Below are 17,833 nucleotides of genomic sequence, written 5' to 3'. Positions count from 1 at the left end.
GTGCGTGGTGCCGGAACAGGAGGTACCGGGCTGAGGACACGCATCTCAGGGCTAGTGCGGGGAGAAGCAACAGGGCATGCTGGACCCTGGGGACGCACCGTAGGCCTGATGCGTGGTGCCGGAACTGGAGGTACCGGGCTGAGGACACGCATCTCAGGGCTAGTGCGGGAGTCGGAACAGGGCATGCTGGACCCTGGGGACTCCCATAACGCCTAGTGCGGGGAGCCGGAACAGGGCATGCTGGACCCAGGGGACTCACCTCACGCCTAGTGCGGAGAGCAGGAACAGGCCGGGCGGGGCTGGCGACGCGCACCGTATCCCTGGTGCGAGTGGCCGGAACAGGCCGGGCCGGGCTGGCGAGCGCACCGTATCCCCTGGTGCGTGGAGTAGGAACAGGCCGGGCTGGGCTGGCGAAGCGCACCGTATCCCTGGTGCGTGGAGTAGGAACAGGCCGGGCTGGGCTGGCGAAGCGCACCGTATCCCTGGTGCGTGGAGTAGGAACAGGCCGGGCTGAGCTGGCGACGCGCACCGCATACTTGGTGCGTATGGCAGGAACAGGCCGAACCGGGCTGGCGACGCGCACCTTACACTTAGTGCGAGGGACCGGAACAGGCCGTACCGTCACGGGAACACACACTACTGGCTGCACCTCGGGACTAGGAACGGGCCGGACCGAACTGGTTACACAACCCCAGTACCTCACGCCGTGCCTCAACACCTTCCTTCCCTGCTTTACCCAGTAGCCCCCTTGACCTGGTAGCCCACTGAATCCGTCCCTTCTCTGCCTCCGTCAGCCCCCTTAACCTGGCAGCCCTCTGACTCTGCCTTGTGGCAGCCTCCTGCTGCTCCGTCGCCCAAGCCATGTGCCCCCCCCAAAAAATTTCTTGGGGGTTGCCTCTCGTCCTTCCGACGTTGGCTCTGCCGACGCCCGTTGCTCCTCTCTCCGTCGCCTCTCCTCTGTTTCGCTCCATGGACGGCGATCCATGCCGTCCAGGATTTCTTCCCACGTCCAGGACCCTTTACCGTCCAACAGTTCCTCCCATGTCCAGACCCTTTGCTCCTGGACGCGCTGCTTGGTCCTTTTTTGGTGGGTTATTCTGTCACGATCGTCTAAAGGAGCGGACCAATACGCAGCGCGTGGAGTGAACATAATGACTTTATTTCATAAAGCAACCACGAAAAAACAACAAATGACGATAGTGAAGTCCTCTGTAACACTGACAGAAACATGGAACACTGGAACAGGAACAATAACCCACAAAACAAAGGTGAAAACTGACAGTTTAAATATGGCTCCCAATCAGAGATAACGAGCCGACAGCTGACACTCGTTACCTCCGATTGGGAGTCATTGACTACAACATACAACCACCTAGAAAAACAACCCACAGACCTGCAAACATAGAAATACACCCGACAGAACTACCAACATAGAAAAACACCCAAATCCCCAACAAAACAACATACACTCTAGCTCACATACAAAAGTCCTAGAGCCAGAGTGTCACACTATGTCCTGGGATTTCCTGTCTTCTATGTAGAATAACTCTTTACCTTCTAATGACTCTTGTGTAGCTTGTGAATGTCATAGAGGTAAACATGGAGACGTCAAAACGTGCATTTTTGTGGGAGTCTCAGCTTTTCATAGATGGCTTTTAATAGTTTGTAACTGAAACCATTCAGAGTCTACAGTTTCCCCGGGTCCCTTCAAGAACCACCGTTGTCTCCCAAACGCCGCCCCAGCTCAGCCACTGTTATTCACACAGACTAACGGGACCAACGGATGCTGAAGGAGTAGATGGATCCAATGGGACAGAAGTCTCAGCCACCGTTAATCACACAGACTAACGGGACCAACGGATGCTGAAGGAGTAGATGAATCCAATGGTACAGAAGTCTCAGCTTAATCACACAGACTAACGGGACCAACGGATGCTGAAGGAGTAGATGGATCCAATGGGACAGAAGTCTCAGCCACCGTTAATCACACAGACTAACGGGACCAACGGATGCTGAAGGAGTAGATGGATCCAATGGGACAGAAGTCTCAGCCACCGTTAATCACACAGACTAACGGGACCAACGGATGCTGAAGGAGTAGATGGATCCAATGGTACAGAAGTCTCAGCCACCGTTAATCACACAGACTAACGGGACCAACGGATGCTGAAGGAGTAGATGGATCCAATGGTACAGAAGTCTCAGCCACCGTTAATCACACAGACTAACGGGACCAACGGATGCTGAAGGAGTAGATGGATCCAATGGTACAGAAGTCTCAGCCACCGTTAATCACACAGACTAACGGGACCAACGGATGCTGAAGGAGTAGATGGATCCAATGGTACAGAAGTCTCAGCCACCGTTAATCACACAGACTAACGGGACCAACGGATGCTGAAGGAGTAGATGGATCCAATGGTACAGAAGTCTCAGCCACCGTTAATCACACAGACTAACGGGACCAACGGATGCTGAAGGAGTAGATGGATCCAATGGTACAGAAGTCTCAGCCACCGTTAATCACACAGACTAACGGGACCAACGGATGCTGAAGGAGTAGATGGATCCAATGGGACAGAAGTCTCAGCTACCGTTAATCACACAGACTAACGGGACCAACGGATGCTGAAGGAGTAGATGGATCCAATGGGACAGAAGTCTCAGCCACCGTTAATCACACAGACTAACGGGACCAACGGATGCTGAAGGAGTAGATGGATCCAATGGGACAGAAGTCTCAGCCACCGTTAATCACACAGACTAACGGGACCAACGGATGCTGAAGGAGTAGATGGATCCAATGGGACAGAAGTCTCAGCCACCGTTAATCACACAGACTAACGGGACCAACGGATGCTGAAGGAGTAGATGGATCCAATGGGACAGAAGTCTCAGCCACCGTTAATCACACAGACTAACGGGACCAACGGATGCTGAAGGAGTAGATGGATCCAATGGGACAGAAGTCTCAGCCACCGTTAATCACACAGACTAACGGGACCAACGGATGCTGAAGGAGTAGATGGATCCAATGGGACAGAAGTCTCAGCCACCGTTAATCACACAGACTAACGGGACCAACGGATGCTGAAGGAGTAGATGAATCCAATGGTACAGAAGTCTGTTGTTCCAACACACACAATGTTTTAAAGGGTTTAAAGTCCAAATTGCGCCGGGGGTCGCCGCGGGACTCACTGGGTTAAGAACCCTGACGCTCTGAACGTTAACACACATTGCTTGCGGTACAGTTTTGGAAAACAGAAGGACCTTTTTCATATCAGTGAGAATTGATATTCCTACACACCTTTTTATAAGCTTAAGGTCCCCACACGGCCATATCTCCAGAAGACTGAGGTGACCACCTGCTAATCAGCTAACTGCGTCTCCTAAGGTTCCCACACGGCCAGAAGACTGAGGTGACCACCTGTGCTAATCAGCTAACTGCGTCTCCTAACACCTGGGTGTAATGGATGAAGGACGCCAGGAAAGTGTTGTCACTGAAAAATACTGTTGGCTGCACACTTCTGATGTCTGTCTCTGTGTGTGTGTGTGTGTGTGTGTGTGTGTGTGTGTGTGTGTGTGTGGTCTGTTGATCCAGCCCCTCCCACTAAACGGTCAGAGCTCCGGAAGCAGAAGCCTCAGTCGTTCCAGGAAGCCATCACCGCTGGTGACCAGCCACTCAGGAGCCAATCACAGGCGTCGTCAGAACGGAGCCTCGGCCAATTGGAAGGCCCGTCTGTGGCGTGTGACGGAGAGGACATAGAACACCTGCTGGCGGACGAGCCAATCAGTGAGTAGCTCCTCCCTCTTCTCTGCTGTTTGAGAGAGAGAGAGAGAGAGAGAGAGAGAGAGAGAGAGAGAGAGAGAGAGAGAGAGAGAGAGAGAGAGAGAGAGAGAGAGAGAGAGAGAGAGAGAGAGAGAGAGAGAGAGAGAGAGAGAGAGAGAGAGAGAACTGTGGTGTCTCTTGTCATTGATATATGTGTATATGAGAGAGAGAGAGAGAGAGAACACTGTGGTGTCTCTTGTCATTGATATATGTGTATATGAGAGAGAGAGAGAGAGTCTCTTGTCATTGATATATATGTGTATATGAGAGAGAGAGTACTGTGGTGTCTCTTGTCATTGATATATATGAGAGAGAGAGAGAGAGAGAGAGAGTCTCTTGTCATTGATATATGTGTGTCTATATGTGCGTAGCTCCCAAGGCTAAGCGTCCGAGGCAGGATGTGGCTAAGAAGCTGTTTGAGGTGTCTCCGGTTGATGACATCACCCCCCCGTCGTCTCCAGAGCAGTTCCATCGACCCCCGAGCAGCAGGTAGGGTCATAGGTCATACTGGACCAGCACCATAATAACCCATTAGTACCACATCTAGAACCTGTGTGTTTAACCCTCAGCTGGTCCTGGTGGTGTTGGAACCAGCTGACCAGCACCATAATAACCCATTAGTACCACATCTAGAACCTGTGTGTTTAACCCTCAGCTGGTCCTGGTGGTGTTGGAACCAGCTGACCAGCACCATAATAACCCATTAGTACCACATCTAGAACCTGTGTGTTTAACCCTCAGCTGGTCCTGGTGGTGTTGGAACCAGCTGACCAGCACCATAATAACCCATTAGTACCACATCTAGAACCTGTGTGTTTAACCCTCAGCTGGTCCTGGTGGTGTTGGAACCAGCTGACCAGCACCATAATAACCCATTAGTACCACATCTAGAACCTGTGTGTTTAACCCCCAGCTGGTCCTGGTGGTGTTGGAACCAGCTGACCAGCACCATAATAACCCATTAGTACCACATCTAGAACCTGTGTGTTTAACCCTCAGCTGGTCCTGGTGGTGTTGGAACCAGCTGACCAGCACCATAATAACCCATTAGTACCACATCTAGAACCTGTGTGTTTAACCCTCAGCTGGTCCTGGTGGTGTTGGAACCAGCTGACCAGCACCATAATAACCCATTAGTACCACATCTAGAACCTGTGTGTTTAACCCTCAGCTGGTCCTGGTGGTGTTGGAACCAGCTGACCAGCACCATAATAACCCATTAGTACCACATCTAGAACCTGTGTGTTTAACCCTCAGCTGGTCCTGGTGGTGTTGGAACCAGCTGACCAGCACCATAATAACCCATTAGTACCACATCTAGAACCTGTGTGTTTAACCCCCAGCTGGTCCTGGTGGTGTTGGAACCAGCTGACCAGCACCATAATAACCCATTAGTACCACATCTAGAACCTGTGTGTTTAACCCTCAGCTGGTCCTGGTGGTGTTGGAACCAGCTGACCAGCACCATAATAACCCATTAGTACCACATCTAGAACCTGTGTGTTTAACCCTCAGCTGGTCCTGGTGGTCCTGGAACCAGCTGACCAGCACCATAATAACCCATTAGTACCACATCTAGAACCTGTGTGTTTAACCCTCAGCTGGTCCTGGTGGTCCTGGAACCAGCTGACCAGCGCCATAATAACCCATTAGTACCACATCTAGAACCTGTGTGTTTAACCCTCAGCTGGTCCTGGTGGTGTTGGAACCAGCTGACCAGCACCATAATAACCCATTAGTACCACATCTAGAACCTGTGTGTTTAACCCTCAGCTGGTCCTGGTGGTGTTGGAACCAGCTGACCAGCACCATAATAACCCATTAGTACCACATCTAGAACCTGTGTGTTTAACCCTCAGCTGGTCCTGGTGGTGTTGGAACCAGCTGACCAGCACCATAATAACCCATTAGTACCACATCTAGAACCTGTGTGTTTAACCCTCAGCTGGTCCTGGTGGTGTTGGAACCAGCTGACCAGCACCATAATAACCCATTAGTACCACATCTAGAACCTGTGTGTTTAACCCTCAGCTGGTCCTGGTGGTGTTGGAACCAGCTGACCAGCACCATAATAACCCATTAGTACCACATCTAGAACCTGTGTGTTTAACCCTCAGCTGGTCCTGGTGGTGTTGGAACCAGCTGACCAGCACCATAATAACCCATTAGTACCACATCTAGAACCTGTGTGTTTAACCCTCAGCTGGTCCTGGTGGTGTTGGAACCAGCTGACCAGCACCATAATAACCCATTAGTACCACATCTAGAACCTGTGTGTTTAACCCTCAGCTGGTCCTGGTGGTGTTGGAACCAGCTGACCAGCACCATAATAACCCATTAGTACCACATCTAGAACCTGTGTGTTTAACCCTCAGCTGGTCCTGGTGGTGTTGGAACCAGCTGACCAGCACCATAATAACCCATTAGTACCACATCTAGAACCTGTGTGTTTAACCCTCAGCTGGTCCTGGTGGTGTTGGAACCAGCTGACCAGCACCATAATAACCCATTAGTACCACATCTAGAACCTGTGTGTTTAACCCTCAGCTGGTGGTGTTGGAACCAGCTGACCAGCACCATAATAACCCATTAGTACCACATCTAGAACCTGTGTGTTTAACCCTCAGCTGGTCCTGGTGGTGTTGGAACCAGCTGACCAGCACCATAATAACCCATTAGTACCACATCTAGAACCTGTGTGTTTAACCCTCAGCTGGTCCTGGTGGTGTTGGAACCAGCTGACCAGCACCATAATAACCCATTAGTACCACATCTAGAACCTGTGTGTTTAACCCTCAGCTGGTGGTGTTGGAACCAGCTGACCAGCACCATAATAACCCATTAGTACCACATCTAGAACCTGTGTGTTTAACCCTCAGCTGGTCCTGGTGGTGTTGGAACCAGCTGACCAGCACCATAATAACCCATTAGTACCACATCTAGAACCTGTGTGTTTAACCCTCAGCTGGTCCTGGTGGTGTTGGAACCAGCTGACCAGCGCCATAATAACCCATTAGTACCACATCTAGAACCTGTGTGTTTAACCCTCAGCTGGTCCTGGTGGTGTTGGAACCAGCTGACCAGCACCATAATAACCCATTAGTACCACATCTAGAACCTGTGTGTTTAACCCTCAGCTGGTCCTGGTGGTGTTGGAACCAGCTGACCAGCACCATAATAACCCATTAGTACCACATCTAGAACCTGTGTGTTTAACCCTCAGCTGGTCCTGGTGGTGTTGGAACCAGCTGACCAGCACCATAATAACCCATTAGTACCACATCTAGAACCTGTGTGTTTAACCCTCAGCTGGTCCTGGTGTTGTTGGAACCAGCTGACCAGCACCATAATCACCCTGGATGGGACGGGAGGGTTTACCTGAGCTGGGCTTGGTCGGTCTCTGTGTCAATATCTATATAATATATAATATAATATAATATAATATGCCATTTAGCAGACGCTTTTATCCAAAGAATCGAACCCACTACCCCCGGCGTTACAAGCGCCGTGCTCTACCAGCTGAGCTACAGAGGACCACAGTTATACTGCCGGGGGTTAGATGATAACCCTTAGAGAGGACGGGAGGGTTTACCTGAGCTGGGCTTGGTCGGTCTCTGAGTCAATATCTATATAATATATAATAATATAATATAATATGCCATTTAGCAGATGATAACACTTAGAGAGGACGGGAGGGTTTACCTGAGCTGGGCTTGGTCGGTCTCCGAGTCAATATCTATATAATATATAATATAATATAATATAATATGCCATTTAGCAGATGATAACACTTAGAGAGGACGGGAGGGTTTACCTGAGCTGGGCTTGGTCGGTCTCCGAGTCAATATCTATATAATATATAATATAATATAATATAATATGCCATTTAGCAGATGATAACACTTAGAGAGGACGGGAGGGTTTACCTGAGCTGGGCTTGGTCGGTCTCTGAGTCAATATCTATATAATATATAATATAATATAATATAATATAATATAATATGCCATTTAGCAGATGATAACACTTAGAGAGGACGGGAGGGTTTACCTGAGCTGGGCTTGGTCGGTCTCTGAGTCAATATCTATATAATATATAATAATATATAATATAATATAATATGCCATTTAGCAGATGATAACACTTAGAGAGGACGGGAGGGTTTACCTGAGCTGGGCTTGGTCGGTCTCTGAGTCAATATCTATATAATATATAATATAATATAATATAATATAATATAATATGCCATTTAGCAGATGATAACACTTAGAGAGGACGGGAGGGTTTACCTGAGCTGGGCTTGGTCGGTCGCTGAGTCAATATCTTAACGTGGCCTTGAAATATAAATAAAGGGTCCAGTCTTGATGGTTTGGGTGGAGTCCATCTCTTTTGTTTCCAACAAGTGTCAATTATTGTGTGTGTGTGTGTGTGTGTTGTGTGTGTGTGTGTGTGTGTGTGTATATAGACCCCAGCTAGTCCCAGTGATCTTGGACATCAGTGGCTTCACAGACATCCAGGAGTCTCCTAGGAGAGTTACCACGGCAACACCGTGTCACGCTCTGAAGCGCCCCCCGGCCGAGGGGGGATACATTAGCGTGACGGACCAGACAGGAAACCGCATCTACCTCCGACAGACAGACGACCTGAGGGGAAAGGTGAGCTATCAGCCAATCACTGAGCTTCATCTGATCCAGCTCCACCTCTCTCTCTCTGGGCTTCATTATTTACTCTCTTCTAGGCTGTGGACCCCAGTGCTCTGCGTAGCTCCCATAATGCATTGGGTTTGCTGGCTGTTCCCATCGAGGTGCTGAGAGAAGAAGTGGCAGAGAAGGTGAGTGCACACCCAAACACCCAAACACTAACCCCAACACCCCAACCCAAACACCCAAACCCTAACCCTAACACCCCAACACCCCAACACCCCAACACCCAAACACCCAAACACCCAACACACACACACACAGACACACACACACACACACACACACACACACACACACACACACACACACACACACACATACCATCACACACACATACCATCACACACACACACAGACACGTCCACACACACGTCCACACACACACACACACACACACACACACACACATACCATCACACACACACACACACAGACACGTCCACACACACACACACACAGACACGTCCACACACACACACACACACAGACACGTCCACAGACACACAGACACGTCCACACACAGACACGTCCACACACACAGACAGACACACGCTTCTAGACATGTTTTCCTAATGTAATGAGCTGACTGTTTCTGAAAGTCTAGACATGTTTTCCTAATGTAATGACCTGACTGTTTCTGAAAGTCTAGACGTGTTTTCCTAATGTAATGACCTGACTGTTTCTGAAAGTCTAGACGTGTTTTCCTAATGTAATGAGCTGACTGTTTCTGAAAGTCTAGACGTGTTTTCCTAATGTAATGACCTGACTGTTTCTGAAAGTCTAGACGTGTTTTCCTAATGTAATGACCTGACTGTTTCTGAAAGTCTAGACGTGTTTTCCTAATGTAATGACCTGACTGTTTCTGAAAGTCTAGACGTGTTTTCCTAATGTAATGACCTGACTGTTTCTGAAAGTCTAGACGTGTTTTCCTAATGTAATGACCTGACTGTTTCTGAAAGTCTAGACGTGTTTTCCTAATGTAATGACCTGACTGTTTCTGAAAGTCTAGACGTGTTTTCCTAATGTAATGAACTGACTGTTTCTGAAAGTCTAGACGTGTTTTCCTAATGTAATGACCTGACTGTTTCTGAAAGTCTAGACGTGTTTTCCTAATGTAATGACCTGACTGTTTCTGAAAGTCTAGACGTGTTTTCCTAATGTAATGACCTGACTGTTTCTGAAAGTCTAGACGTGTTTTCCTAATGTAATGACCTGACTGTTTCTGAAATTCTAGACGTGTTTCCTAATGTAATGACCTGACTGTTTCTGAAAGTCTAGACGTGTTTTCCTAATGTAATGACCTGACTGTTTCTGAAAGTCTAGACATGTTTTCCTAATGTAATGACCTGACTGTTTCTGAAAGTCTAGACGTGTTTTCCTAATGTAATGACCTGACTGTTTCTGAAAGTCTAGACGTGTTTTCCTAATGTAATGACCTGACTGTTTCTGAAAGTCTAGACGTGTTTTCCTAATGTAATGACCTGACTGTTTCTGAAAGTCTAGACGTGTTTTCCTAATGTAATGACCTGACTGTTTCTGAAAGTCTAGACGTGTTTTCCTAATGTAATGACCTGACTGTTTCTGGAAAGTCTAGACGTGTTTTCCTAATGTAATGACCTGACTGTTTCTGGAAAGTCTAGACGTGTTTTCCTAATGCAATGACCTGACTGTTTCTGAAATTCTAGACATGTTTTCCTAATGTAATGACCTGACTGTTTCTGAAAGTCTAGACGTGTTTTCCTAATGTAATGACCTGACTGTTTCTGAAAGTCTAGACGTGTTTTCCTAATGTAATGACCTGACTGTTTCTGAAAGTCTAGACGTGTTTTCCTAATGTAATGACCTGACTGTTTCTGAAAGTCTAGACGTGTTTTCCTAATGTAATGACCTGACTGTTTCTGAAAGTCTAGACGTGTTTTCCTAATGTAATGACCTGACTGTTTCTGAAAGTCTAGACGTGTTTTCCTAATGTAATGACCTGACTGTTTCTGAAAGTCTAGACGTGTTTTCCTAATGTAATGAACTGACTGTTTCTGAAAGTCTAGACGTGTTTTCCTAATGTAATGACCTGACTGTTTCTGAAAGTCTAGACGTGTTTTCCTAATGTAATGACCTGACTGTTTCTGAAAGTCTAGACGTGTTTTCCTAATGTAATGACCTGACTGTTTCTGAAAGTCTAGACGTGTTTTCCTAATGTAATGACCTGACTGTTTCTGAAATTCTAGACGTGTTTTCCTAATGTAATGACCTGACTGTTTCTGAAAGTCTAGACGTGTTTTCCTAATGTAATGACCTGACTGTTTCTGAAAGTCTAGACATGTTTTCCTAATGTAATGACCTGACTGTTTCTGAAAGTCTAGACGTGTTTTCCTAATGTAATGACCTGACTGTTTCTGAAAGTCTAGACGTGTTTTCCTAATGTAATGACCTGACTGTTTCTGAAAGTCTAGACGTGTTTTCCTAATGTAATGACCTGACTGTTTCTGAAAGTCTAGACGTGTTTTCCTAATGTAATGACCTGACTGTTTCTGAAAGTCTAGACGTGTTTTCCTAATGTAATGACCTGACTGTTTCTGAAAGTCTAGACGTGTTTTCCTAATGTAATGACCTGACTGTTTCTGAAAGTCTAGACGTGTTTTCCTAATGCAATGACCTGACTGTTTCTGAAATTCTAGACATGTTTTCCTAATGTAATGACCTGACTGTTTCTGAAAGTCTAGACATGTTTTCCTAATGTAATGACTGTTTCTGAAAGTCTAGACATGTTTTCCTAATGTAATGACTGTTTCTGAAAGTCTAGACATGTTTTCCTAATGTAATGACTGTTTCTGAAAGTCTAGACATGTTTTCCTAATGTAATGACTGTTTCTGAAAGTCTAGACGTGTTTTCCTAATGTAATGACTGTTTCTGAAAGTCTAGACATGTTTTCCTAATGTAATGACTGTTTCTGAAAGTCTAGACATGTTTTCCTAATGTAATGAGCTGACTGTTTCTGAAAGTCTAGACGTGTTTTCCTAATGTAATGAGCTGACTGTTTCTGAAAGTCTAGACGTGTTTTCCTAATGTAATGACCTGACTGTTTCTGAAAGTCTAGACGTGTTTTCCTAATGTAATGACCTGACTGTTTCTGAAAAGTCTAGACGTGTTTTCCTAATGTAATGACCTGACTGTTTCTGAAAGTCTAGACGTGTTTTCCTAATGTAATGACCTGACTGTTTCTGAAAGTCTAGACGTGTTTTCCTAATGTAATGACCTGACTGTTTCTGAAATTCTAGACATGTTTTCCTAATGTAATGACCTGACTGTTTCTGAAAGTCTAGACGTGTTTTCCTAATGTAATGACCTGACTGTTTCTGAAAGTCTAGACGTGTTTTCCTAATGTAATGACCTGACTGTTTCTGAAAGTCTAGACGTGTTTTCCTAATGTAATGACCTGACTGTTTCTGAAAGTCTAGACATGTTTTCCTAATGTAATATATGTAATGACCTGACTGATGTAATGAACTGACTCTTTCTGCAGCGTCATCGCCAGGTGTTGGAGGAATCTCAGCGCCTAACAGAGTTACTCAACAGGTATATACACATTATACACCCACATTATACACCCACATTATATACACATTATACACCCACATTATACACCCACATTATACACCCACATTATATACACATTATACACCCACATTATATACACATTATGTTCCCACATTATATACACACATTATATACACATTATACACCCACATTATACACACATTATACACCCACATTATATACACATTATACACCCACATTATACACCCACATTATATACACATTATACACCCACATTATATACACATTATACACCCACATTATATACACATTATACACACACATTATACACACACATTATATACACATACACCCACATTATACACCCACATTATACACCCACATTATACACCCACATTATACACCCACATTATACACACACATTATACACCCACATTATACACCCACATTATATACACACACATTATATACACATACACACACATTATACACCCACATTATACACCCACATTATACACACACATTATATACACACATTATATACACACATTATATACACACATTATACACACACATTATATACACATTATACACCCACATTATATACACTATATACACCCACATTATACACCCACATTATACATACACATTATATACACATTATACACCCACATTATATACACATTATACACACACATTATACACACACATTATATACACATACACACACATTATACACACACATTATATACACATACACCCACATTATACACCCACATTATATACACACATTATATACACATTATACACCCACATTATATACACTATATACACCCACATTATACACCCACATTATACACCTACATTATATACACATTATATACACATTATACACCCACATTATACACCCACATTATATACACATACACACACATTATACACACACATTATACACACACATTATACACACACATTATATACACATACACACACATTATACACCCACATTATACACACACATTATATACACACATTATATACACATTATACACACACATTATACACACACATTATATACACATTATACACCCACATTATATACACTATATACACCCACATTATACACCCACATTATATACACATTATATACACATTATACACCCACATTATATACACATTATACACACACATTATATACACATACACACACATTATACACACACATTATATACACGTACACACACATTATACACCCACATTATACACACACATTATATACACACATTATATACACATTATACACCCACATTATACACCCACATTATACACCTACATTATATACACATTATACACCCACATTATACACCCACATTATACACACACATTATACACACACATTATATACACATACACACACATTATACACACACATTATATACACATACACACACATTATACACACACATTATATACACATACACACATTATACACCCACATTATACACACACATTATATACACACATTATATACACACATTATATACACACATTATACACACACATTATACACACACATTATATACACATTATACACCCACATTATATACACTATATACACCCACATTATACACCCACATTATATACACATTATATACACATTATACACCCACATTATATACACATTATACACCCACATTATGCACACACATTATACACACACATTATATACACATACACACACATTATACACACACATTATATACACATACACACACATTATACACCCACATTATACACACACATTATACACACACATTATATACACACATTATATACACATTATACACCCACATTATATACACTATATACACCCACATTATACACCCACATTATACACCCACATTATACACCTACATTATATACACACATTATATACACATTATACACACACATTATACACACACATTATACACACACATTATATACACATTATACACCCACATTATATACACTATATACACCCACATTATACACCCACATTATATACACATTATATACACATTATACACCCACATTATATACACATTATACACACACATTATACACACACATTATATACACATACACACACATTATATACACGTACACACACATTATACACCCACATTATACACACACATTATATACACACATTATATACACATTATACACCCACATTATACACCCACATTATACACCTACATTATATACACATTATACACCCACATTATACACCCACATTATACACACACATTATATACACATACACACACATTATACACACACATTATATACACATACACACATTATACACCCACATTATACACACACATTATATACACATACACCCACATTATACACACACATTATATACACACATTATATACACACATTATATACACACATTATACACACACATTATACACACACATTATATACACATTATACACCCACATTATATACACTATATACACCCACATTATACACCCACATTATATACACATTATACACCCACATTATGCACACACATTATATACACATACACACACATTATACACACACATTATATACACATACACACACATTATACACCCACATTATACACACACATTATACACACACATTATATACACATTATACACCCACATTATATACACTATATACACCCACATTATACACCCACATTATACACCCACATTATACACCTACATTATATACACATTATATACACCCACATTATACACCCACATTATACACACACATTATACACACACATTATACACACACATTATATACACATACACACACATTATACACCCACATTATACACACACATTATATACACATTATATACACCCACATTATATATACACACATTATACACCCACATTATATAGACACACATGATTATATATATATATATATATATATATATATATATATATATATATATATATATATATATATATATATATATATATATACACACACACAGTGGGGAAAAAAAGTGTTTAGTCAGCCACCAATTGTGCAAGTTCTCCCACTTACAAAGATGAGAGGCCTGTAATTTTCATCATAGGTACACGTCAACTATGACAGACAAATTGAGAAGAAAAAAAATCCAGAAAATCACATTGTAGGATTTCTTATGAATTTATTTGCAAATTATGGTGGAAAATAAGTATTTAGTCAATAACAAAAGTTTCTCAATACTTTGTTATATACCCTTTGTTGGCAATGACACAGGTCAAACGTTTTCTGTAAGTCTTCACAAGGTTTTCACACACTGTTGCTGGTATTTTGGCCCATTCCTCCATGCAGATCTCCTCTAGAGCAGTGATGTTTTGGGGCTGTCGCTGGGCAACACGGACTTTCAACTCCCTCCAAAGATTTTCTATGGGGTTGAGATCTGGAGACTGGCTAGGCCACTCCAGGACCTAGAAATGCTTCTTACGAAGTCACTCCTTCGTTGCCCGGGCGGTGTGTTTGGGATCATTGTCATGCTGAAAGACCCAGCCACGTTTCATCTTCAATGCCCTTGCTGATGGAAGGAGGTTTTCACTCAAAAATCTCACGATACATGGCCCCATTCATTCTTTCCTTTACACGGATCAGTCGTCCTGGTCCCTTTGCAGAAAAACAGCCCCAAAGCATGATGTTTCCACCCCATGCTTCACAGTAGGTATGGTGTTCTTTGGATGCAACTCAGCATTCTTTGTCCTCCAAACACGACGAGTTGAGTTTTTACCAAAAAGTTATATTTTGGTTTCATCTGACCATATGACATTCTCCCAATCCTCTTCTGGATCATCCAAATGCACTCTAGCAAACTTCAGACGGGCCTGGACATGTACTGGCTTAAGCAGGGGGACACGTCTGGCACTGCAGGATTTGAGTCCCTGGCGGCGTAGTGTGTTACTGATGGTAGGCTTTGGTCCCAGCTCTCTGCAGGTCATTCACTAGGTCCCCCCGTGTGGTACTGGGATTTTTGCTCACCGTTCTTGTGATCATTTTGACCCCACGGGGTGAGATCTTGGGTGGAGCCCCAGATCGAGGGAGATTATCAGTGGTCTTGTATGTCTTCCATTTCCTAATAATTGCTCCCACAGTTGATTTCTTCAAACCAAGCTGCTTACCTATTGCAGATTCAGTCTTCCCAGCCTGGTGCAGGTCTACAATTTTGTTTCTGGTGTCCTTTGACAGCTCTTTGGTCTTGGCCATAGTGGAGTTTGGAGTGTGACTGTTTGAGGTTGTGGACAGGTGTCTTTTATACTGATAACAAGTTCAAACAGGTGCCATTAATACAGGTAACGAGTGGAGGACAGAGGAGCCTCTTAAAGAAGAAGTTACAGGTCTGTGAGAGCCAGAAATCTTGCTTGTTTGTAGGTGACCAAATACTTATTTTCCACCATAATTTGCAAATAAATTCATTAAAAATCCTACAATGTGATTTTCTGGATTTTTTTCCCTCATTTTGTCTGTCATAGTTGACGTGTACCTATGATGAAAAATTACAGGCCTCTCATCTTTTTAAGTGGGAGAACTTGGACCATTGGTGGCTGACTAAATACTTTTTTCCCCACTGTATATATATATATATATATACACACACATTATACACTACCATGTCCAGTCAAGTGGATGAGGAGTTTGGAGAGCTGGACGGCAGACAGAGAGAAGAGGGGGATGGAGAGGAGGAGGACGGGGAATCTTCTCGTCTCTGGGTGGATCAGTTCTCTCCTCAACACTACACCGAACTACTCAGCGACGACGTGAGTGGCTGGAACGGGAGTGGGCGGAACGGGAGTGGGCGGAACGGGAGTGGGCGGAACGGGAGTGGGCGGAACGGGAGTGGGCGGAACGGGAGTGGGCGGAACGGGAGTGGGCGGAACGGGAGTGGCTGGAACGGGAGTGGGTGGAACGGGAGTGGGCGGAACGGGAGTGGGCGGAACGGGAGTGGGCGGAACGGGAGTGGGCGGAACGGGAGTGGGCGGAACGGGAGTGGGCGGAACGGGAGTGGGAGGAACGGGAGTGGCTGGAACGGGAGTGGCTGGAACGGGAGTGGGTGGTGGGTGTGGAACGTGAGTGTGTGGAACGTGAGTGTGTGGTGGGTGTGGAACGTGAGTGTGTGGTGGGTGTGGAACGTGGGTGTGTGGTGGGTGAGTGTGTGGAACGTGTGGGTGTGGTGGGTGTGTGGCGAGTGTGGGCACGTGGGTGTGTGGCGGGTGTGGAACGTGGGTGTGTGGCGGGTGTGGAACGTGGGTGTGTGGAACGTGAGTGTGTGGCGGGTGTGGAACGTGGGTGTGTGGTGGGTGTGGAACGTGAGTGTGTGGTGGGTGTGGAACGTGAGTGTGTGGAACATGAGTGTGTGGCAGGTGTGGAACGTGAGTGTGTGTGGTGGGTGTGGAACGTGAGTGTGTGGCAGGTGTGGAACGTGGGTGTGTGGAACGGGAGTGGGTGGAACGGGAGTGTGTGGAACGTGAGTGTGTGGCAGGTGTGGAACGTGAGTGTGTGGAACGTGAGTGTGTGGTGGGTGTGGAACGTGAGTGTGTGGTGGGTGTGGAACGTGGGTGTGTGGAACGTGAGTGTGTGGTGGGTGAGTGTGTGGAACGTGTGGGTGTGGCGGGTGTGGAACGTGGGTGTGTGGCGAGTGTGGAACGTGGGTGTGTGGTGGGTGTGGAACGTGAGTGTGTGGCAGGTGTGGAACG

At 44.4% G+C, this 17,833-nt stretch overlaps 1 protein-coding gene across 1 annotated transcript in view; it reads left to right on the top strand.

Annotated features, from left to right (window-relative positions):
- Window positions 1-17,833, top strand: part of chtf18 (CTF18, chromosome transmission fidelity factor 18 homolog (S. cerevisiae)) — a gene marked incomplete at its 3' end in the record, with an annotated part of 74,602 nt that overhangs the window by 7,086 nt on the left and 49,683 nt on the right. The window contains exons 2-7 of the mRNA XM_045216931.1: window positions 3,602-3,793; window positions 4,201-4,318; window positions 8,293-8,482; window positions 8,566-8,658; window positions 12,052-12,104; window positions 16,759-16,897. Coding sequence (XP_045072866.1) covers window positions 3,602-3,793; window positions 4,201-4,318; window positions 8,293-8,482; window positions 8,566-8,658; window positions 12,052-12,104; window positions 16,759-16,897 — 785 coding nt within the window. The remainder of the gene's footprint in view (window positions 1-3,601; window positions 3,794-4,200; window positions 4,319-8,292; window positions 8,483-8,565; window positions 8,659-12,051; window positions 12,105-16,758; window positions 16,898-17,833) is intronic.

The sequence above is a fragment of the Coregonus clupeaformis genome, unplaced genomic scaffold, assembly GCF_020615455.1.
Source record: "Coregonus clupeaformis isolate EN_2021a unplaced genomic scaffold, ASM2061545v1 scaf0858, whole genome shotgun sequence".
Lineage (NCBI taxonomy): Eukaryota > Metazoa > Chordata > Actinopteri > Salmoniformes > Salmonidae > Coregonus > Coregonus clupeaformis.
This window is presented reverse-complemented; position numbering and strand designations above follow the sequence as displayed.